This window comes from Numenius arquata, chromosome 3 (assembly GCF_964106895.1).
Source record: "Numenius arquata chromosome 3, bNumArq3.hap1.1, whole genome shotgun sequence".
NCBI lineage: Eukaryota > Metazoa > Chordata > Aves > Charadriiformes > Scolopacidae > Numenius > Numenius arquata.
This window is the reverse complement of record NC_133578.1, coordinates 7,152,347-7,176,670: the sequence shown is the minus strand read 5'-3', so window position 1 is coordinate 7,176,670 and position 24,324 is coordinate 7,152,347. Positions and strand designations below refer to the sequence as shown.

Sequence of the window (24,324 nt, the reverse complement as noted above, 5' to 3'; positions counted from 1 at the left end):
TCCCATTTCTTTCCCTTCACCCCATTGCTGATCTTTCATTTCCTACCGTTCCCTCCATTGTAAATTAACTATTTTTAGTGTTGGACTTTCTCTGTGTGGTTCCTGTGTTGGGTAACAACATTTCCCTTTTCTGTATTTCTTTGACTCTTAAGTTCCTTTCAGATCTGCCATTCAACTTCAGTTTCTTGTCTCTACCTTTTAATTGTCCTCTCTTTCTAATCGGCTGTGGGCTGTCTGAAAACTTTCTTTTGGACTGTTTGCATGGTCTTTAAATTACTGTGTCCTCTAATTTATACCACATGCTATTTGCTCTGTTGCATTATTTAATTCTCTAAAAGGTTTCAGGTAGAGTGGTTTGTGTGTATGATACACGGCAAAGCACAGCTGTGTTGCTTAGTCTCCATATGCATTTACTTTCTGCTTTCTCCTTTTACTTACTGTTTTGGGAAACAGCCTTTTTCACTCCATTATTTCCAGAATCATGGATGCGTGAAGGTGGTGCTCCAGGGAATGGCAGAGGTGTGAGAACTGCTGAATCATTTGTGCCCTGACATACCCTTCCTGAGCGCTGCAGTGGTACAGAGCAGGACTTGGTGCTCTGCTGGTGGTTATTATGGGGTACATTACCCACTAGTACAGGAACGAATAAGGAGTTCTGTTTTCTTGTAGATTTTCAATCGTCAGACACTCATAAACTCCTTAAAAACAAGGCACAAAGGAAAGAGAAATATGTGCTAAATGCTAGTTTGTTGAACATGAGCATATGTGTATGTAGAATTATGTGATCATTCCTGGTCAGATTCATTCTAAAAACATCTATTTGTTTATTATATAGCTTCTCGTTAACCAGCAATATATATGATGCAGGTTTTACATAAATAGGTACTGCTGAAAAAATTCATATCAGTCTACACTTTTTCCCACCCTAAATTTTAGTGATGTACCTGTAAATGTTCAGATGTTCCTTCCTTGCTACAGCATGACCCAAAGAGTGGAAGTAGAAGACCTTCTGTTGGTTCATGTGGATTTGTACAGCTCCATGGAAAGCATTTAACCTCAAAATACAGGCCAATGGTAGAAAGGTGGGAATCTGAAACTATATATTTCCCCTGCTCTGAAAGAAAGGAATGGAAATGCAGAAGAAAGATACCCAGAAATCCAGAGACACCGCAAGGTAGTGGCTCACAAGCACTTGCCTCTTATCTTTCGGCTCGGGGGATGGTATCTGTGCACTCTGATGTTTGAAGTAGGTTGGGTAGAATTTAACTTTTGGCTCAAGGGAGCCTTTAGTTTATTAAATATGGATGTTCTTGCTGGGGAGCAGTCTCAGGTAGAAGCATGGTTTTTCTCCGCAACACATCACTTTTCTTGAACGTATGCATCTGGGAAAGAAAACTCAGCTGTTCTGTGCCTAACTCTTTTCTGTCTGGATCCGCCTGTAAGAAATATCAATAAAAACTGTCAGGTGGTAACAATTGCAGGATTTCTAAGTGTGTGGCGGTGTGATTGTAGCTGCCTTTAAATCTGTGAATTCAGCTGCCTTGTCATGAGGCTGGCCTCTCAGCAGCACTGCTAGGAGGTCTGCGTTACCTGTAATTATACAGAGAAAATTGCTCAAGTTAATGCCGCGTCTAACCGCAGTACTAACATCTGCCTGTCTTGGCAGTAAGACAGCTACCACAAATATGCGATGCAACAGGCTGTCAAAAAATTCTGGCTTCTGCAGTAACTTGCTCTTCTAAGAAAAATTTTACAGCTCCAGTTACTAATCAGGCCGTGGGTGATCTTTCCGCGCTCTGAAGCTCTGGGATCTATCACTCATCCATCAGCATCTGTCCGGCTCTTCCTACGAGCATCCGTTTCTGCCCGGATGCTGCTGAGGAGGAATCAGACCTGCTGCTGAGCGGACTGGGTGGAGAGTGACAGTCTCGTCCTAACGAAACAATCAGGTTATGAGCTGGTTTGCATTCCTATTCCTGCTTTTGCAGGAGCCTAAAACCGGACTGTTCCTTGCTGTGACTGCGGGAAGCCCCAGGAGCAGTTTGCAGTTCTCTCTGCTTCCAGCCTTTGGTGTAGTCTCATGGAAGTGTGTTTCAGAAAACATAACTTTCAACTGCCTGACACAGCCCAATCTCTTCCATTTCTTGTCTACGGTGCTATCAATCAAATTGTTCTTGTTGGCTAACTGGTTTTATATCTCCTGTGGAAAAACTGTCAGTCCAAGATCTTGCCATGTAAGGACAAACGTGTGACTGCTCTGCCATGCTAATTCATTCTTGCTTAAGACGTGAAAATAAACCAGTAGAATATCAATTTGAAGTTTTTAGACCTTGAAATGATTTAAAATCTCTTAAAAGAAAGACTGGGGCTAAAACTTTGTCTCTGAGGCATCATTTTTAACTTAGCAGCAAGCTCTGATGGTCTTTTCTTTAAATTGCCTACTGTACAGATGCCTACAAAAAAAGTGCTTCTTTGGGACTGTTTGTGTTTAGTAGCGGCATTTATTTCATTTCATGTGACAGATGACTTGGCTTCTGGATCTAGTCATCACTTGCTCGTATCCCACAGGGGCAGGTTTTTGACCGACTGAAGTGCTGTGATTTGGTTTGGGAGCTCAGGCTGGCTGGGCAGAGGACTGTGGCAGTCACTGGCTCGCTCAGGATTCCAGTGTCCCCCAAGCCTCATGGCTCCTGCTCGCATTGGCGTCGGGTTCATTTGGCGTTGGGTTCATTTGGCGTTTTAATCAGAGGAGTGGGAACAGCAGGCTTCCTAGGCTCTGTTAGGAAGAGCCGATGTTTATGTTGTCCATGCTGTTTCAATGATGCTGCCTGCAAGAGGATTTGGTACGGGCTTAAATAGTGCAGCACCTGCCTGGCTGATGGAAACCTGGAGATCTCGGTGTCAACCGCCCCTACCCTCCTTGTCTGTAGGATGTGCAATGCCTGTATGTCCACCTTATTGAATTTTTATCATTTAGTTATTTTTTCCGTAACGAAATCTACTTTTGAGTTATTGATGGTTTTCATGGAGATGGAGTCCCACCTGATAACGGCCAGCTGGCTGGGTGCCGCTTGGCATGTCTTCTGCAGGCTGCACTGAAGACAGTGCCACCCAATTAAGATTTAAATGTCTGAAAGCCTTTCATATCTGTTGTGATTGATATTCCGTAATTGTGGGGTTTCTTACCAGATTTCAGGTTAAGCTTCATAGATTTTTTTTTTTATTATCCTAAGGCTTTGATCGTGAGACACACTGATGAAATCCAGAGGATTGCTGGATGAAGCTGAATGAACTCTGCCTTATTCTTCAGCATAGTCATGCTTTTTATTCACTCACAAATAAATGCTTGATTTCTGCTTGAGGGAATATTTTTTTTTTTCTGAAAGATGGGGAAATCGAAGAACTGAATGCAACCTGACATTGTGGCAATTTTATTTTAAGCAGATTTTCTGCTATTTTTTTTTTCTTCGCAATATTATCATACAGCAGCTAAACTAATGAATATATAATTTTCTTTCCTTTCTGCTAACATGGACATCTACAAAGGCTCAGGTTGGTGTTGCAATCTGTCTTCATCTTATCATATTGTTCTCGTTTAGTAAAAAGGGGCTTCGATGTTGTTCTTCATCAGTCAGCTTTTTTCCCCCTTCCTCTCTCTAAAACTGGGTCCAACTTTATTACTGCACAACAGATCCATCCAGAGAGGCGCCACATTTGTTTGTTACCCCTGAAACTATCCTTCAGCGGCAGGAAAACGTGCTGTTTCAAAAACACAGGACATTGATTTACTTATATCTACTTAAATTTCCTACGCTTGCCTAGCTTTGTGACAGGGAGACAGCAGAAGCTACGGCACCTACAGCTTCTGGAATCAGCAAAAATGCACCGAAGCTCTCACTAATGAGTTTCTGCCTTGCTTTAGACCCCCATATTTGACAACACAGTAAAATGGCATTTGTTAATATCTTGTTTAGATTCAGTATTTCCTTGATAGTGAAGAAAAGTAATTAAAACATAAAATAAAAAGCAGAGTCATAGGAACTGGCCATTTGTGATTGTATATCCCAGCATCTCCATTTTTTTGCATAACTCTGAGACTAAATTGTCTTGCCTCAGTACTTCAGGTAGAAATAAATACCCAATAACTGCATGATATCTGCAAGGTGATAATCTGGGCTGTATTCTGCTCCTCAAAGGCTGTAGTGACAGTACAACCTTGAGTAAAACCGTGGAGGCAGGTTCGGGGACAGGAGCTGCACATTCTCCCTTATTTTCTCACGTTGAATGATGCCAACTTCTTATTTTAATCTGCAGGAAGGAGCGCTCATGCTTCACCATATTACAGCTTGGTGTTTTTAATGCCTGCACCAATCCTACAGAAAATAAAACCACTTACCACTAGAAAATATGAATTAATAAACCTTGTTGAGCAATGTGTTAGTTCTATAAGTGTGAGCTGTAATGACTGGGCTTCAGCAGAGTTTACTTCAATTAACTTTTTAAACAAGGCATTTTCCATTTGTTGCACTTAAGATTTTGAAATACAGTGGTGTCTGTCTTTGCATATTTAATCATCCATTGGAAGGAAATAAGGGATTTACTAGGAGCATTTTTTTAAAGTCCAGCACAAGACTAGATACAGTAAAAGCCTCTAAAGGCCATCGTGAGGGAATGTGGATCATCCAGATGTCTCTGTAGCAGAATACTCTGCTGCTTTCCTAATTTCTTCTCTTTTCCTTTTTCTCATTTTACAGCCAGAATTTTACAGTGCTGCTTTTTTTGATGGCTTCATCCTGAAATGTCTTTATCTGAACTTTTCACTATCTGATTTTAAGATGAGATGTCATCCAGTTAGTGCAAGAAAATGGGCATTTCCAGATTCAGCCCCCTGCTCCCTGAGGGCTCCCTCACCAGCCTCTAATAAATCACTTAATTCTTCATCCTATGATTCTATGATACTGCCCACAGGGCAGAGACTGGGAATTGATACATCTTTCTGTCTGTGCTATAGTAATTATTGCCCTGACTCTTAATTCATATTTTGTACTTAGAATAAAATTGATCCCATCCTTTTGCCAGCTACAAAGTTTTAGGCGGGTCTAAGTTTTCTAGAAACTTGGTTCATCGCCAGTGAAGGCTTTTCATAACCTTAGCGAAACTCTAATTGATTCTCTTTTTTCCTTACCACAAAGGAGGTAGAAAACACTAATTCCTTTGATTTGAGTGTATGCAAAAACTAAAAGTGCTGCATCTTCGTCAGATATCTGCTAGAGGCATAAAAAATTCAGGAATTCCAATAATTGCAGAAGTCTGACCACATGCTGATCTATTCAAACTTTTGTATTTTAAGTCATTCTTGAGCAATTTATTTTTTTTTTTTTTGTGGCTATTTGCAGCATCCAAATACCTAAAGGCAAGTATTCCTCAGTGAAACAGCTGCTTTGCAAAATCCAAATTGCTTGAAAATTAATTGTTCAATCAGTTTTAATACTGGTGAGCGGTTAGCGTATTTCTGGTGATTGTGATCAATATATAAACTAGCATGAAATAAAATCAATTTTATTTTAAAGAGAACTATTTAATGTTGAAATTTTAATGAGGTTATTTCTGTGATGTAGTGTTTGTTAATGTGCAAGTACTTGTCCTTCAAATATACAGTTAATTCAGTAAAGCTTTTAAATGCGTGCTCAGATCTGCCAAATCAAACATGCACTTCAGTAATTAACAAAGTAAGTGCTCCATTTTGAATTAAGTTTTAAAGAACTAAATAAAAGAAACTCATTATTAGAAATTATTTGGTTTGGATTAAATGGAACGCGAAGGCAGTATTAGAACATTACAAAAATTATTCAGTCGGTGTATGGGCACCTTACAACCAAAAAAGAGGTTTGAATGAACTAGATGGAGTCAACGTGGAAGACAAATTTGCAGGTAATTGCAATGAATGGATGTCTTTTCAGCGCTATTTCCCACCGTGCTCTGGACCCATTTGTGTCAGGCTGGCTGAAAGAGAGGCCCTGGCTGTGGTCCAGGTATGATGAAGCCGTGGCCATAAGCTGTAAGAGGAGGAGAGGGACGCTTTTGCACGGTGAAGTTCCACCGCTGCCTCCTCTTGCAGCCTGGATGTGCAGGGAACATAAAAATGGGTATGCAAAAAGTATTAAAAGTGAGCAAATTGCAGGCCAGTCTCAGTAGGAGTGGTTTTAATATCTAGACTTGAATTTCCTTGGCAGAAAGTGTCTTTGCAAACCAGAGTAAATCAGCTCTCTCTCCTATAAGAGATGTTTTCTAGCTATAGTGTTATTCATGGTGGTCTCCATAGTTTAAAAGTAGATTGTTATTTCTTTGGTTCTGGTTGTTTCAATGTATTAGGTCTAATGTAACCTTGGTATAAGGGCAGCGAAGTGAAATGAACTTATGTTAGCAATGAATTTAGCCCATTTTTATTAGAAATGAATAGCACAGAGGTTGTCCTCAGGGTCTCAGGCAACTGCTACAGTGATCAGTTTGGTTGTTCTAATATAATAAGCAGATATTGACTTTAGTTGAGGTGAACACCAAGATTTACTGTCTTGAAAGCTAAAATATCGACTGAGGGAAAACCAGAGTCAATATTTACCTTGAGGGACAATAAATCTTGATGTTCACTAAAATATGAAGTCACTATGATTTTCAGAAGCGTTGAACCTGTTCTAGTTTACTCTGCAGGTGCTCATCAGAAATGCTGCCTGAAATATAGGTATGAATTTCTTTTAATGAATCACATCAGTTGAGCAAGTGTGCTCGTTTCTATATGTCCTTTGCAAGGTCAGTATTATTCCTGACCTACATTTAAATAAATAAATTACAGAACATTATAAATCACACCAAAGCTCTCTGGTGGTTAAATATTTGGAGTTTTCATTAAGGTGCAAGTATCAGCTTTTAAAAGACAAAATAAATAGATTAACATTTGTATATCTTGATGAAGTAACTGTCGACTTCAAGATACTTTACCAAAGACCCAGGGTTTGCACTGGAGTGAATTGGGAGCTGGCTTATTTTCTTAGGGCAAAATTATAGCAGTTAGTCTCTTAAAAAGTAGGTTTTGTCCCTCTTCCCTTTAATTTATTTGGAACTGTGCCCATCAACTTGATTTCAGGATTCAGATGTTAATATATTCCAGACTAATTCTGGCTACAAAAAGTGATACAGTGGTCCTATGAATGTCAGTGGCAAAACTCCCATCAACTTCATTCTGGCATCACTGGTTCATTGAGCCCAAACCCCCGCATATGGATATGAATTAAAATTGAGGAAAGCTGTTAACTTCCTAAAATGCTAAAAGTATTTTAGTTGTCTTTATTTCTTGAAAGGGTTAAAGGCGAGGCGCTAAGGGATGGAGCCAGGCTGGTCCCCTGGGCGCTGAGCTCTGCATAGGTCAGGTGTCTGCAGCTCCCAGCATCTTCCTGCCCCCTGAGCAGTGCAGAACAACGGGCCTCTCTGCCCATCGCACGGTCTTCATTTAGTTTCTGTCCTTCAGGAGATGGATTGTGGTAGTACAGCTCCAAACGTGTGTTGGGTTTTTGTAAATGCACTGTCATAGTGGGTTTGCATAAATTTGGGGAAGGGTGAGCATTAATCAGATTATTTTCAAACGAACTGTTGTCTTTGTGCTTGGGAAGAGAAGTGGTGTAGCTGGACAAGAGGCTTCTGTATCTGCAGCAGATGTAGCAGATGGCAGATGTGATGTGGGCCAGGATACTGAGACTTTGTTGAATTTGAAGCTTGGATGCACTTTATATTGCAGCCAGGGATTCGTGGGAGCATATCCCAACCCCCTCTGGACCAGGCGCTTTGGATCCCTGGGTTGGGTGAAGAAAGAGGACACCAGATCCCGACCCAGCCCCCTCCAGACACAGGCGCTATGGGTCCCTGGGTTGGGTGAGGAGTGAGGACACCACATCCCATCCCAGCCTCTGTTCAGGGTGAGGAGAGGGTGCTCCCGTAGAGGCAGGAGGTGAGAAGTGATCCCAGATTCCCCTAGTTGGTGGGACCCAAAGAACAGCAAGGCTTAGAAAAAATGCTCTGAAAATGCAAAATCAAGAACATCATCTGTTTGACCTCCTTAAATACCACAGCTGTTAGCAAAAGAGAGGAATGAAAGGCTTTAAGGTTTGGCTTGTTTGGTTGGTTTTTTTAATACAAAAAAAAGAGAGAAGAATTGGAAGGGATTGAAAACAATTGGTGGAAAACCATGAGAGAGAAATGGGAGGAAAACGTTATCCTGTGGAGGAAAGGAACACATGCCATATCACCGTGGTTTTTAAATGCAAAGATAGAGCCACAAATTATATTCACAGCTTCCAAAATGCATACCCGCAGAGCTTCACCTGTGGAAATCTTCCATCTCTTTTGAGACTCCCGTTTAAAAGGTGTAACGGAGTCTAGCGATACACGTTGTAACTTGCTCTGAAGAAATCTGTCCCTCCCAAAGACACATGGTGGTTATTTACACCTTCACGCTGTCTCAGAGCTGCTACCAGAGATGGCATTGCTCGCAGGACAGAGGAGAGAGGTCGTTCACAGCCGGGACACGCAGTGCTGTCAGCACAATAGCTTAGGAAAATGGGTTATTTGTAACAATTATATTTTGGATTTTTGGTGGTGAGTGTAATCTGGGAATCTAGACTGAATTGGAAGTACCGAAGAGGTGAGCAGCAGAGCACCCGGGTGTTGAGGTGCCACAGGGATGGTGCTGTGTGCCCTCCCGCAGAGCGGGATGTCTGTCGGAGGGGGAAAGCTGATGGAGCTTCACGTGTAATCCCACCAGCTCGACACCACTCGGCAGCGGAATACAAACACTCTATCAATGGCTTTATTATTGTGGTCCTGCCTGCTCTGGAAGGAGCATGTTTGAAGTATCACTTCACATCACGTGTGTTTGTGGCACTGCATGTGGGGATCTCTGTTTTGTCCTCACGCGGGATAGATTTTAGTTCCCGTGGCATCCCATCCCTACCCGGTTTTCTGTGAAAATCTCCCCGGTTTTCTGTGGTTTTCTTACACAGGAATCGCATCAGGCAAATGCCGCGGGAGGTTTTGACCACCAAAACGCAGTTTTGCTAAATTTTGCTAAATTCCTGGTGTTAGGTCTCTACTGCTATCGGCAGGTGGGCTTTGCTGGTTGGGAGAGGTCTGAGGTTTAACAGATTTTAATGCAGAGCGATGAGAGGTCAGCGAGACACGGAGCCGGGATTTCCAAGCTCTCGGTCAGGCCCAAGCGAGGAGCAGAGGCTGCTCATGCAGGGCGAGTGTGAGAAGGCTGGCAACGCTCGTGCTGTGACCTGTGGGATTCACAATGATGTCCTCTAACCCCGAGGACGAGGTATTCGTTAGAGCAAGGAAAAAAAAAATGTTAAATCCCTACATCCACAGTTTGTGCTGTGCTGGCCCCGAGCTGCCCTGTACCATCACCTTCTCTCCGCTCCCAACCTTGTCTTTCTCTCCAAAACTCTAAAGAGCCGAAACAGGCACCCACCCAGCTCTTAGTAAACTTATTGATAAGTAAGTTTTACCTCCCTTAACGCTGCCCAGTGAGACGTCTCCTCCCCGGGCTGCGGGTTCCCTGCCCGCCGGCAGCCACAGAATCACAGAACAGCCAGCTCTTGCCAAGTTTGCTGCTTCGCTTCCTCGGGGTTTTGCCTCCCCTCAGTGATGAGGGAAATTCTGATCATGCCTAAAGCACACGTTTCCATCTTCAACAACTTGTCTCCTGCGGTCTGCTTTGTCAGACAACATAGGCAGAGCGTAGTTTTTCTTTCCCCCGCCATGGAGCAGGGAAACTAATAAATACTCTCTGCCTCTACATCCATCTCCTGGCTGTCTTTGGGGAACGGGAAGGCTTCGCCGTGCCTAAGGAAGGGTGGTTATTCTCCGTGGTGTGGGCAGGGAGATGGCTGTGGGGTCGGTAACTCACTGGAGGTGACAGACTGGCTGGGGCAGGACGGTGTCTTCACGGAGGGCTCAGCTCCTTGCTTGGGGGCTGAGCGCAGGTCCTGCTCAGCAGGTTCTTCCTCTCTTTGCTTTGTGTACACCAGTTAATGAACATGGCTGCACGGCTAATTAGGGGCGCTTCTGGTGCCTTGGAAACTGGCACTGGTGCCTGGCCCTTTCAGCCTAGGAAACTTAGCCTCTATATACACTTTATACAATGCATAGATACCTATAGATCATATAGTTAAGCCGAACACCACTGCCTCGGTGTGCAGAAATCATTAGCCCCTATGGAGTGACTGAGGTGCCCCAAGATCTTCCAAAGACCTTCGTGCATTCCCAGCAAAAGCTGGAGATGCCGCACACCTCCTGTGCTCCCCAGAAAGGCTGCAGTGACCCCCCTCCCTTGTGCAAGGAGTTTGCTGTGCCCAACGGTATCGCTGTGCGTGTTCCAGCTGTAGTCCTAATAAATCTTGCACGTTCTCACATGTTGTTTGTGCACAGACTGTGAAAAAGGACTTGTGTTTTTGAAGGAAAATCAGACTAATGGTACTGCTGCTTTTGCCACCTTCGCTCCCCTCCCTTCCTCATCCCTGCATGAAACGTGATGCTCTTACCAGTTCATGCTGTGCTTGGCCCCACCGGTTCCGATTTCTGTTTCCCTCTTTCCTTTCTTTTCTCCTTCACATATTTTGCACTTTTCAGCTTCTCTTACTCTTCCCTCTCTGCTAAACCTATGCATGACATACAGACAGACCCGCAGCTAAAGTTAGTTTCTGACATTTGCTGTTCCCAAGGGGTTTTCTTTTATCTTTTAGCAAGTTATCTTCTTTTCGTTGGATGCAAAGGTAATTTTCTGATGGGGCACCAGTTTTGTGTTCTGACTGGCATCACAATCTCCCTGCCCTCCACCTCCAAAATGTTGCAAATAAGGTTTCTTTATTGTTGAGGCCACAACATGCATAGTCATAATCTGCTATTTTAAAATGAAGCTATAAATTATTAAAGTTGTGGCTGAACTTTTTTTTTTCGGGGGGGGGGGGGGGGGGAGGAAGGTGGTTGATTTAGTTATTTTAAGCTGTTCAGTGAGAACTGAACGGCTCCACAGCAGCAAGACCAAGGAGATTTTGGTGTGTGGGAGAAGAAATTTTAGGTACACTGTATTTTTTCAGGGCGCCACATTGTGCGTCATACAAAGGAAGAGAGAACACTGTATCTTCGAATCAGCTTCTGCAGACAAACTGGATTCAAAATAAATAACTTTAATTCATTATTGTAATAGAACTGGTGATGCATTCATTTGTTTAAACCTGAAAATCTGCTCAGGTACTATATCTCAGTGTGCTGCTTCTAAGAACCTGAATACCCAGCACCTTTAAAAAATGTTTATCAAGTTTTTAGCTGTATTTTTCTCTCTACATAGATAGCCTAGTTCAGGTGAATATATGGTCATGTTTGATTAGGAGATGGGTTAGAGGTAAGTCACTTGCAGGGAAAAAAACATTTATGTTTTTTGTGTATAAAAATGAAATTTATAGGACACATACAATTTCATTCTTTTATGGTAAATTACTTAGAAGGGTATGTTAAAAGCGAAGGTAAATGAGTGCTGATTTTAAGTTTGTACCTTCTGAAACGCAAAAGGATGCAGTACATACGGTCCCGGTGAATAACGCGTGATAGATTATAGCGAGAGCAGCATGAGCACATGAAATTGTAATGGAGTTCCTCTTCTGGCTGCAGGAAATAGCTGTTATTTATCCTGTTTCCTAAGATGCTGCGTGCGTGCTGCTGTTTATTATATACTTAAAAATCCCTTGGCAAGTCAATAATGAATAAATGAACTCAAAGCTATTACAAGACCCTTAGCATAAGGAGCGTAGGCCAGGGCATTTTTCAGCGTACCCTTTCCTGGGTTTGGTGGAGGCGTTTCTGCAGAGCTGCTAACCTGGATGGTTCAGATGAACAGTTTTGATTCTTTCTCCTGGCAGGTGCACGAGGCAGTCCCATGCTACACCGAGTGCAATCAGTATTCTTGGGTAGTAGAGCCGTGGTCTCCGTGCAAAATCAACAGCGAGCAAAATTCCCTCCACTGCGGAGAAGGAATACAAACGAGGAAAGTCAGGTGCGTGAAGACAAAAGCACAGGTACTCCAGATTAAGAAGAGCTGATACATACTTGCATAAAGCTGAAATATCTGGCCATCTGACAGTGAGTACATTGCTGAGGCCAGTGTATTTCAAATGAAAAGAGACGTGCATTTGTGTGCAATGGTTTACAGGAAGAGCATCTCAGAGGTACAGCCTTGTGTTATGATCAAGACGTCTTTCAGGAAGAAGACATGGTGTTTAAATTAGAATCCTTCAACCTAAATGCCATATATACATAAAGCCCCCTAAGGTGCAAAGCCTCCATATTCTGATTTGTTAACATTTTCCCCAAGTAATGGTACTGCATGCATCAGAGTGGCGTTCATTATTAGTGAGTATTCATTCCCCAGGCACGGGGAAATGCTCAGTAATTTCCAAATGTTTGGATTTCACTAGCAGGAGCACAAAAGGTTTGTTCTTGCTGGTTGTCATTTTCTGTTCGTTCATCTGTCAGCCGATCAAAGCTAAAATCCCTCTGTATGAGGTTTGAAATGTTTATTTAAAGTCGTTACTGAAATCTGTGAGTAACAAAAGCTTGTTGCGCGTGTAGTTGGTTTTGATTTGCATTAACATGATTAATTCTATATTTTGACCTGCCGTGCTGCATGTAGCTCTTGTGTTACATACAGCGTCCTGTTGATATCTATCACTTCTGTAGTATGCTACAGAATGACATCTCTAATGAAAATCTCTGTTTTCTGTGTAGGTGTGTGAGTGCTGCTGAGGACCACGGAGGGGAGACTGTGCCCAACGCACTGTGTAATCAGGCTGAAATGCCAGATATAACGCAAAAGTGTAGCTTGTACTGTCCCAGTGAGTGTGCAGTGTCTGACTGGGGACAGTGGAGCAAGTGTCCGCAGGTAGGCTCTCCTGCTTGTCTCTGTGGCAGTGTTCCTCACACGTCGATCTTCTCTGTCCTTCAACCATTTCGTGAGATAGTCGTTGTCTAACAAAGTAAGTTATTTTCTGAGGAAGGTCGGGATCCTGCTGGCATGGTTGAATCTGGAGATTTTTATATTTCTACAGAGCCTGAGCTATAGAAAATTAGTTAGTAAAACACTAGTCAGTAATTACTGTGACAGTCGATTTCACTCATCCTTCTGCTTGATCTATGAGAGAGGACCCACACAAGTACAGTGGGTGAAGGGACCGGTATTCTAGCTGCGGTAGGAGCTGCCTGTGTTAGGAAATATTTGCAGGGGAGAGCTGTGTGAGTGATGCATGGCTGCCATAACAACCTGCTGGTAAGCCGTGGTGCTGGCACTCCTCTGGACAGGTCTTAGGCCTGAGGGAATGACAGCTGTCCCTGCTCAACAGACACTATTTCTGTCCAGCGTCTCCTCCTCCTCCTCAAAACCTGGAGGGAAGATCCGAGGCAACAGCAAGAGAAGGGCATGGCAGCACGACGCCTGAACAATTTGTCATGTCACAAAATACTCAAAACTTTGTGAATTATGCAGGGATTCAAGCCACCGCCAAGTGCTATGTGTTTTCCTAAGTGCTCAAGATGGAAAGAAGCTGAAAATTCTGTCTTGTGAAAACTCTCTGGCCCCAAAGCGTGTAATTTCCAACCCATTGTTTCTCTCTGATCGGTGTTGAAATAGGTGCCAGGTTTAATCTCAGGGGTTTTGTAATAGACTTGCTTGATGTATTTAAGTGACAAACATATATTCATTGCCCCTGTGTTAACAGGGCCATTATCAAAAGTCTGAGTGGTTATTGGACAGGTATTTATACTACTGCTGACACAGATAATTTCCTTCCATAATATTTTGTGTAGCGTATCAATATACTCGGCAAGAACATGTCAAATAAAATCTTGTGTTTCATTTCCTGCATTCACCTCCTCCTGAGCAGCATAGCTTTGATGAAGTATAACACTCTTGCAACTGATACAGATGCTTGGATACCTTTCAAAGTCCCACTGTGGTTGGGCTGTTTCTTTGCCATTGGCTTTTTTTTTTTTTTTAAGAGATAGATTTTCTTCATTTTAGCATGCAGTACACTAATGCAGAAATCCTCAAGGCCACTGGCTATTTTTCAGGTGCTTTGGTGGCAGTCAGTTGATCATGAAGGACTGGTTGAAGCTTTAAGCACCCTAGTATCCTTTATGCACCCTGATTTTTTGCCTGAAGACTCCCTTTTGGCAGTGGCGAAGCGTCTGTAGCCCACAGGAGCAGGAAAGGGATGCCCAGAGCTCGTGGGCTGCACTCCATCAGGCAGCACAGCTCTTGGCAGTCGCAGGGCTGAGTGCCGCAGTCCCTGTGTCTCCTTGTACATCCTTTTGCCACGATAGATGTTAATTCATAAATGTGAGGGCATCTGCATGCCAATGCAATTAACGGAACAATATGTTTTCGCAAGCTGTTCTGCAAGGCTTTGTTGTGAAACTGAGATGACTGTGTGCGGATGGAGCATGTGTTTAAATAGTTCTGTCCAGATACAAGGCAATAAACAGCTTGAAGTTTTATGGACAGATAAAACCCTCCCTTTGACGAGTTTACAGTAGTGTTGTCTCCCTTTTACAGCTACTCAGGCTGTTTGTATTTGATTTTGAGAGAGGACCACACAACACAGTCCCTCCCAGGCTGCACGTGCTTAACATCTCCAAGGCAAGCTCTGGGCTTGCTGTGTGTGCGAAATGGCTGGACCACAACGGTGGTGTATCTTCAGTGTGTGTGGGTATGGGTGTGATAGGGCAGGCATGAGGCATTGCCAGCACCAGGGAAACTAACCCAACGCTCCCTCTCCCGGGTCACCACTAGGAAAGGCGGTCACTGAGAATGGCCACAAGCTGGTGGACATGGTCAATGAGGTTACAAAGGCAATGAAGCCTATAGAGGATCTCGTTTCATCTTTAAGGGATGAGCTATGTGTGGTCAGTTGAGTAGCTCCACTGTGTGAAAGTGAGAGCTTAGGTCTGCACCTTCCATGGAGACCCTGCATGTAGACACCCAAATATAGGAGTCTGCATCTGCAGCTGAATCTATTTAATTGTGTTTGAGGGAATTTTGCTCAATAGCTGGTATACTCGTGTATTTGTGCCAAACAGGAAGCAAATGCCTGTCTTCGGAGGATGTATAAAATGGTTTTTTGAATGTTCACCGAAAATCCATTTTCTAAGTATGGCTCCTTTCTCTTCCCCAAGTAATCTGAAGAATTTGAATCATCACATCATCTTGAAATAGAAAAAGCAAAACCATACATCCTGGCTGCTCTTTTTCAAGCACATTTAAATTTCATATCAAAATAGTTGGCACTCTATTAGTCGTAGCACTCTTGTGAGGCAGCTGCCAAAGAGCATTTTGGGAAATCTTCCTGTGTCTCTGGTCATGTTTGGTTGCTGGAGATAAAGAGGATTTATGAAACTTGACAAATTCTAGTTTGTAATAAATGAGCAACCACAATTTCAGCCGCATCTTTGCCTGAGTAGCTCTTTGATTTGAGATATTTACCTAAGATTTTGGTCAGGTGAGAATTCTTTTCCAGTCACTTTGGTGTTCTGCTCATATTTTATAGTGTTGATAATAAATTCATCCTGATAGCAGAATAACTAACTCTTATCAGCTGAATATAAAAAGGTCTTTTAGATTATCCAGTTTACCTTTTGTCAATATGTCATTGTACTCGGTATACTTCCTAGGGTATTACTTGGTTTTATCTTGTAGCAATGCTCTTCCCATGTGAATTTTCCACTTTCAGGATAGTAAATGATCTTGAATCATGTTGAAATCAATGAGTCATAAAGGTGGCGACTGCTTTGTCAATAGGAAGTACTTTCTTCAATACTTCTTTCTGCTAAAAGATTGTATTTGTTTTACCTTTCTTGCCTACATTTCCCTTTTGCCTTTAAATTTTTGTGTTTCTAGGGTGGTCTTTTGTAATTTCAGGTGCTCCCACAATTCTTTTATATGTATTTTCCAACTGAATTGCGATTTTTGCATCTTGATTACAGCGCTAGTTGACCCTGCTACACATAGCTAAATTTTAATATTTCCTCTAATGGCACTTTGCCGTGACCCAGAAATGCAGCCGTCTGATATGTAATACTTGGAGGTTACTTTTGAGGTTTTGTCTCTTTACTGGATTCAAGAAACTCATAATCACTGATTTAGAGTTTCCCTGTTATTCTCACGTTCTCTATTGTGAGAAGTAAATTCAAAATGGCTTTCCCTCTGATTGAAGGCTATTTTTTGGCTCATAAAGTTTTCTTCTTTGTCGCTAAGTAACATCCACGTAACTTAAATATCAGGGCTTTAAAGCCGTTTAAAAGAACAGTTTGAAGCTTGCTAGTTAGAAAAAAAAATATCGTGAGCAAATTAGATTGACTTGCATTTTGCTTTAGAGATTTCATATTCGTTCCAGCTACAATAGCGTGTTCAGTCAGACATCATCACTTGATTGCTCAAAGACCCGGCTAAACAATCTGGAAACTGAAATCCTATCATCTCTGTTACATATTCAGTGATCGAATAACACGCACTACCTGCGGTGTCTCGACTTTGTATTCATCTGACTTGGAAATGTAATTAATTGACTTCAATTGAATTCATCAAAGCATTCTTAAAAAGAGTTAATATGCGAGTTGTGCTACAAGTCCCTGAAATAATTACCTCAAATTTATTTTGTTAGCTCTCTGCTGCCGCGTGGATAGCTGTCACAGCCCCCGTAGCCCATCGGAGTGGCCTCCTTGTTTGCCTCAGCTGTTGGCATTTCTAACAGCTAATTCTAAGAGGTCTGAAATTAGTTAATTATAGGAGGTTACATGTCTGGTGAGTGAGAACAGCTGTCTGTGTTTCAGCGAGCATTTTCCTCATGGATCAATAGCGATGTACAACGCTTAGGACTTGTGACAACTGAGTTATTATTCTCTTCAGTCTGCTTGGGGGGGAGGTGCGGGGGTGTAATATTGCAATAACTGATCATATTAAAAGTGACATCAGGCAATAAAGCCGACTCTCAGGTTTTGCAGTGACTTTCATCGTAGATGCGAGTTGGAGTTGTTACAGTTTGGAAATGCTTTTCCTCCCAAGCCAACTGGAAGAGAAACTGTAGACTTGTGTAGATGTTGGGACTTGCTGAAGTCTTCATCGTGACTAGAATCATGGAATAGTTTGGGTTGGAAGGAACCTTTAAAGGCCATCTAGTCCAAGCCCCCTGCAATGAGCAGGGACATCCTCAACTAGATCAGGCTGCTCAGAGCCCCATCTGACCCGACCTGGAATGTTTCCAGGTATGGAGCATCTACCACCTCTCTGGGCAAGCTGTGCTAGTGTCTCACCACCCTCAATGTAAAAAATGTCTTCCTTATATCAAATCTAAATCTTCCCTCTATTAGTTTAAAGCCATTACCCATTGTCCTATCACAACAGGCCCTGCTAAAAAGTTTGTCTCCATCTTTCCTGTAGCCCCCTTTAAGTACTGAAAGGCCACTATAAGGTCTCTACTGAGCCCTGGCTTCTCCAGGCTGAACAACCCCAGCTCTCTCAGCGTGTCCTCATAGGAGAGGTGCTCCATCCCCCTGATCATCTTTGTGTCCCTCCGCTGGACCCTCTCCAACAGGTCCATGTCTTTCGTGTGCTGAGGACTCCAAAGCTGGACACAGTACTCCAGGGGGGGTCTCAAATAGTACCTTTATATGTGGGTTTGGCAGAGGATCTGCAGTATGGAGGCTGGATTGAAGAATGAAGCTTGCACAGAGTTGTATTTCTAGCCCAAGAGATAATTTATTCAGGTCAAGCATGAGAATTATGCTGGTCCAAGGCTTTTCTGGAAGAACGTACGCTGCTCCTTATGCATCGCTGGGGCTTGATTTTTTTTGTGTATGGCTTTATCAAAAGGTTGGTAACTGCTGTATTTTTTTTAGATTCCTTGTTTTATTTTTACTCATCTTTTTAAAGAGTAATGGTTGTATATGGAGGCAGATAAGGTTTCAGAACCTAGATGCATCTCAAAAAGAAAATGTATGCAAATGCATTTTCATTTCAAAAGACTGCTCATGTTATTGTAAATGGCTTGTTAAATTGTTACAAAACATCCACATGGGCATGAACAATATAATGGTTCATTGCACTGTTAAAAATAGTCAAATCCTGTTGCTGCCAACGCATTTACCTTAGTTTGAGGTTGTATGTTTCCTTATGAACAGCCAGTTAAATACAATGTGGTGAGCTATTTATAGTGCAGTATGCATTATACAAGCTCTTTGATAAATTAAACAGCTTAAAGGGCTCTCTAATGGGTTACGACCTTTGTGCTGTACAGTTATGATGCATATGAAAGCCCAGATCAATAGACAGCTTTTAAAATCCATCACAAAGAGAGTCTGATAGTATATATTAATGTGTGATATGTTAACAGCTCTCACTCTGGAACTTAGCATTCATAACCTCGCAGTTTTATTTTACTTAATATGCTTCCCTTTCAGAACAAACTTTCTGTGCTTTGTCTGTTCTTTTATTGTCTGGAGCAAAGGCTGGGTGCATCCTTTGTATATGTTTGTGTCCCTCACTCTTTATGTTAGCTTAAAATAGTGACAGGTAGTTATGGTGGAAAAATGTGATTGGCTAAAAGAAATATTAAAAAATGCAGTAGTTAATAGTGCCAAAAATTCCTCCATAGGATCAGGATGATAGCTTTTACTATTTCTAAGTGGTCCTTTGGGAAAAAATCCACTTCATTCCTACCTTAACATTTTATGTACCTCTCATTGCTTCAGAAAAATTTGTTTCTGTACTGTTTCATATAATCTGGCCTATAGATCCCTGGCTCTAGCTCAACTTTTTCACACTTCACAGAAAAGGGTAATGGAAATGGTGAGATTTAATACAATAAAGTATGCTGATACAGTAGAGTTGTACACATAAAGAAACTTACTGAGTCTGTGTATGAGGTCCTGTTGCTGTAGGCTATTAATGTGTGGCCTGAGTTAGGTCCCTGTTATTATTTCCCTCCAGAAATTAATTCCATTCCTATCACTGATACCAAAGGAAGCACATGCCTGAATTACACACCCCGTTGCTTACAGTCGTCAAGAAGGAACCTGGACTAAATCCAACAAACAACATAGTCTGTAAAAGTTAACTACCAAACTGAGTTGGCACCTGACCTTGAAGGTACTTTGAGTTCTCCAGGCCTCTGACCTTCTACCTCCGTGCATCACAGCTACCTCCATTTCTTAGGACTTGTTTCCTCTCTTATATTTATGGCAAATCAGCACCCATATTCATCCTTCTTCTTTGATCCATAGATCTTTAATGTATTTCTAGCCTGGGTGGTGTTGGGAGTGGGTTTCAGTTGTCCAGAATAGCAGCAGAAATTAGACAAAAGGTTTTCCACTTGCTAAGTGGGTACTGAACTCTGATGGTCCCCAGGCTGCAGCAAGAATTACTTGTCCTTCCTGGTAGCGCCATCCATCTGGCAGTGGCAGAGCAGAGCCTTAGTTTCCTGGAAAGATCAGGTGAAGGTGCTGAGCCTCCAGACTTGCTCTCATTGCAGTTCACTGGAGACATCCCTGGAGCCGAGACCCAAACAAGAGGCTGAATTTCACCCCACCTTGTTTTTCACTTTCTTCTACATGAGGTCTGTGCAAGAGTTGCTTGATCTGGATCCCAGCACGGATCAGCAAGCTCTGTGTGTGTGGAGAGCTTCAGCACCTGCACGGGGTTCTGCATCATGCTCAGTTCAACCATCACCTGGCTTTGACACTGCTTAAATCTGTCTTTATTAATAAATCAGTGCAATCTAAGTCTATAACCTTGGCTTTCAATTTCTGCGTAAGGACATTTGCTGTTATGCCCAATTCTACCCCATTGTTACACACCAGATTCCCCAATTGTGGAAACTAGTTACCGGATTTATAACCACGGGCATAAAAATAAGTAGCATGACCATAAAGAGATGATCTCAAAAATACAAGTCAAAGTTAAACTCCCACTACTGAACGCTTCCGTTGTATGTACCTACCTTTCTCTTAACAGTGTTGTTGGCTGCACCTTTTCCTCTTTCCTTGTGCTTCCACTGTAGAAGTGTTGGCTAATTCTGATCACAAACCAGTTATGATTACCTTACAGGAGGTAGTGGCTGACTTAATGTAAAAATAATTTAAAAAACCCTTAGTCTATGATCAGTGAAAGTAGTCGTTATTAATAGAACAGTAGGAATTAAAATAATGTCTTTGAAAGTGTAGCGTCCACATAGTGGGAAGAGAGGAGTTGAAAATGAAGATACTCAGTAAAGGATTGCTGAATCACAGTGGGTTTTATTTATTTAAAACCCCTGAAATTGTAGATTCATATATGTTTGTGATAAGAAACTTGGATTCCTATTGGGGTAGATCAGATCCAGTCTTGATCCATGTATCCAAATGCCACCTCCCCTTTTTTGTATGGAAGAGTATGTGAACAGTCAAGTTGTTTTTGTTATTTTCTTCATTTGTGAGAATATTCAGAATCAACCCTTCTGTAATCTTGCCCAAATCTTAATTAATGATGTGATTATTTCTTACTTTACTCAAGTAATATTTCTTTCTTTTGCTGCCTTTTCTATAATATTACTGACTGCTGTTTCTGTCCTACCTCCTAAAAAGGTCATTTTCCATTGACGGTGATTGTTTTTTCTCTCAGTATTTTTTAAGATCCATATTCAGGACTAGATGCATACCTTTGGTAGTGATGGCAGTGTTGACAATGGTGACAGATCTTCCTCCTGCTGTGCAGCTTTCAGGCTTCTCTCTGTTATTGCTTGTTAATACCCTCAGCGTCTCCCCACCGGAAACAATCCCTCTTCTTTAACTGTCACCATTCACCTCTCCTAATGACTTTGAGTCTGCCAAGACGTTGCTCAAACCTTTGCCACGTTGTAAATATTTAATTTTTCCAGCCTGGGATTTTGGAGGGGTCTTGCAGGAGCTGTGCACCCAAGCCCATTGAGATTCCAGGGCAGCTGGATACTCAGCTCAGTCTTGCTCCTTTGAAAATCCCAGCTTTCATCTTTTTCTTTGCAAGTCATTCCCTCCTGCCGCTTATTCAGTTCCATATGTATTTGGCTCAATTTTTTACATAGTTAACTTGAAAGAGTAAGGCCAGAAAATCAATTATAAAACTAAATTGACTTCTCAATTGACGTAAAGAGAAATTCAACAAATAATATTACAGGATATTAGTTACAGTTTGCCGACTTTGAATTTTTGCATGTTTCCCATGTACTCGGCTTGATTAAATGAACACTTTTCCTACAGAGATCCTTTATTATTCAAAACTAGTAAAAGTGTGGAGCTTATCGCATCAGCTCTGGCTTCTGCACAACATGGCTCATCAGCGCAGTGAGTGAGAACGCCAGCCTCAGAGCTGCAGTCAAACTGGTGGTTTATTCGGATCCTGGCAAACACGAGATAGACTTTGACCCGTGTGAGTCACGGCTGTCAAACTGGTTTGCTCCCCACCAGGAGAACATCTGAGATGGAGAACGGTCCCCACTCGCCAGGGCAATCTGGGTGGCTGCATGAGAGAATGGGCAGCCCCGCGCTGCCTCAGCACCCTGCAGTCGAGCACGACGGGGTGCATGCTGGATGGTGGGGAAAATGCTATTTTATCAAAAGAAATTACTTAACCTACAAATAATGCATATTTTCCGTCTGCGGGTTCTTATTTTGAAGGGAGAAAAAGCAGGTATTTCCGAGATGGCACAGACTTAACTTCTTTCACAGCATCCATTGATTTTTTGTTTTCCCTTTAGTAACATAATGCAGAGAAACATTAATTAGGAGCGGCTACTGAGATACCTTCTTTGATTTTTTTAACTTGTTTTGTTTTATTGGCAAATCATTTAAGTTATTAGTGTTAGTGGTGAGGATGAACAATCAGATTAGTTGTGAAAACGGCAGCAAACTATTGGTAAACATTTAACATAGGTTTAATTTTCAGATAATTAGGAACAATTGGGTATTTTAGATGATCATGGATATTCAAATTAGATTACCATTTAAAATGATTTGACAAGGTATGTGTCAGCAATAAGAACATAATAGAATTTCCTTCACATAGTGTAAGCATAAGGAAAATAGGCCCTGACAACGCATTTTGTGACCAGACCAGACTTTTTTCCTGTTTGTCCTGATATTCTGTTTAGTTATGCTGTCATCTGTGCAACTAATCCGGTTTACAACAGTCTGAGATCTAGATTTATTCTGCAATGCCATTACATTTCTCTTTAATATTCACAATACAGGAATTATCCATACTTTCACCCGTACAGGGTTCAGCCTTTGCAGGCAGTTCATTGCATGATAATAAGCCTGTGGTTTTAAACTGTTAGGTTTTTTTTTTTTTTGTAATTAAAGTGCTCTATAGGAAAATCGTGTTTTAAATTCCCAACCATTTATGAAAATGTGTTTCTACATGCATTGGTTTTTTGGTTTTCTTTGCTGTTCCTGAGCAATCTTTGGTCCTAATGAGAGACTGTCAGTAATTAAGTAGGTCATCTTGTTCAGTAAATGGCGGTGAATACCTTTAATAGGGATTTATTTCCATTAGGTTTGCTGGGGCCACTTCCACACACCCATTCCCGTTGTACTGGATTGCAGGAAAACTCTGCTGAATTTCAGCGGGTCAGAGCCCCTACCCTTGGGGCTGCTTTTTCGCCCCAGCCTTGCGGCCAAAGTGACTATTACATGTTCCCATAATCACCCTGGCTTCAGAATAAGCTTATTTAGACTTTTTTTGTGATTTCATTTAACGAGACAAAGCAGCGATCCTTAGTGCTCTTCACCACCAATTAGGCTTGCCCAGCGTCATAGGCATTTAATCTTTGGCGCCATGACTCCTTCCTTCTGAAATAGTACCCCTTGGCATGAGACATGGATGGGACAGCCGGGGTGGGGACACTGGCAGTGGCGCTGCATTCCCCATGGCCCAATCAGTGCTTACACTATAGCCCCAAATTAAGTAAACCAAGGGGAAAAACTGGCAGAAAACATTTATTCACTATTGCTAAGTCTGCAGCTGAAATGGAAAGCAAAAAAGCCCCGTGCCACAGCGCTAAGAGAGTGAGGATAGGGGGCTGCTAAAAAGCAAACAGTTTTCCTCCCTGTGATGTACAAACAGAAATGAAAACCAGCCTCAGTTGGTTCATATTCACATGAAAATGTAAACAAGCAAATCCTGGTTTATAGGCAGTCAGACATCATTATTTGCATCAGATACTTTGAAAAGTCACCCTGTCTTCTTGTCAGCATCATAACTCATATGCAATTACAAATGTCCTTCCTAGAAATGAAAGCTTTGCTTTCACAATAACATTAATAATTACTTAAAAACACATTAATTGTGCCGGAAATTCTGTCCTGTTATTCAGTACTACAGTATTTAACTAGAAGTCTTGGGAAGAGGTGGAGAGCAGAGCACAGCAAAATGGCACAATATTTATGCCTTTGCCCCCAAGGATCCTTACAAAAAGTTATGGTAATGAGTAGTATAGGAGTGTCTAAAATAGCCAAATCAGAGTGGATAAAAGGTGTCTTTTAGTTATACTGCCACTGGGTGGTTGGTGTCTGATTTACTGGGGTCTCTTGTGCTCTCCATCACTTTTGTATATAGGTGTGTGATTCCAATGTTATGCAAACCCGGACTCGACAAGTGCTAAGGTCTTCTGTCAGTACCAAGCCCTGCCCTGAAGTTTCACAAGTGAAGCCATGTATTCTTAACCAAAACTGCTTCCAATATCAGTACAATCTAACAGGTAGGTATAACTTTCCAATATACTCTTAGCAGGAAGGGACACCAATTATTACAACATATATTAAATGGATGTTCTGCTTTTCCAAGTATCTTTGCATAAAAGATTCAGCTCCTTAAAGGCTTTCTCCAGTTGTGTTTTCAGTTTATGTTTGGTTGTGGTGCTGGTTAAAGCTTTGACATTAAAAGAGTTATGTGTAGGCGTCACTGATTTCACTAAAGTTAATTACATGCCTACGTTATTTTTTTTTGTCCACAGGTTTGTGAGCAAATGCACAATTTTTAATTTAAGTTGTCATTGCAGGCGCACTGGAAATAAAACAGGTTAAATGGGATCTCTTCTATTTGGTGGGTTACCAACAGAATTAATTGCAAAATTCCAGTGCTATCTGTGTGATCCTGGTGAAATCAATAACACCACCAAAAGTCTGTTTTGAAGGCAAATACGGGTTATATGGGTGAGCATA

General features: G+C 41.8%; 1 protein-coding gene across 1 annotated transcript in view; it reads left to right on the top strand.

Annotated features, from left to right (window-relative positions):
* Nucleotides 1-24,324, top strand: part of THSD7B (thrombospondin type 1 domain containing 7B) — a 273,934-nt gene that overhangs the window by 224,791 nt on the left and 24,819 nt on the right. Inside the window, exons 15-17 of the mRNA XM_074145144.1 lie at nucleotides 11,967-12,100; nucleotides 12,832-12,985; nucleotides 23,720-23,861. Coding sequence (XP_074001245.1) covers nucleotides 11,967-12,100; nucleotides 12,832-12,985; nucleotides 23,720-23,861 — 430 coding nt within the window. The remainder of the gene's footprint in view (nucleotides 1-11,966; nucleotides 12,101-12,831; nucleotides 12,986-23,719; nucleotides 23,862-24,324) is intronic.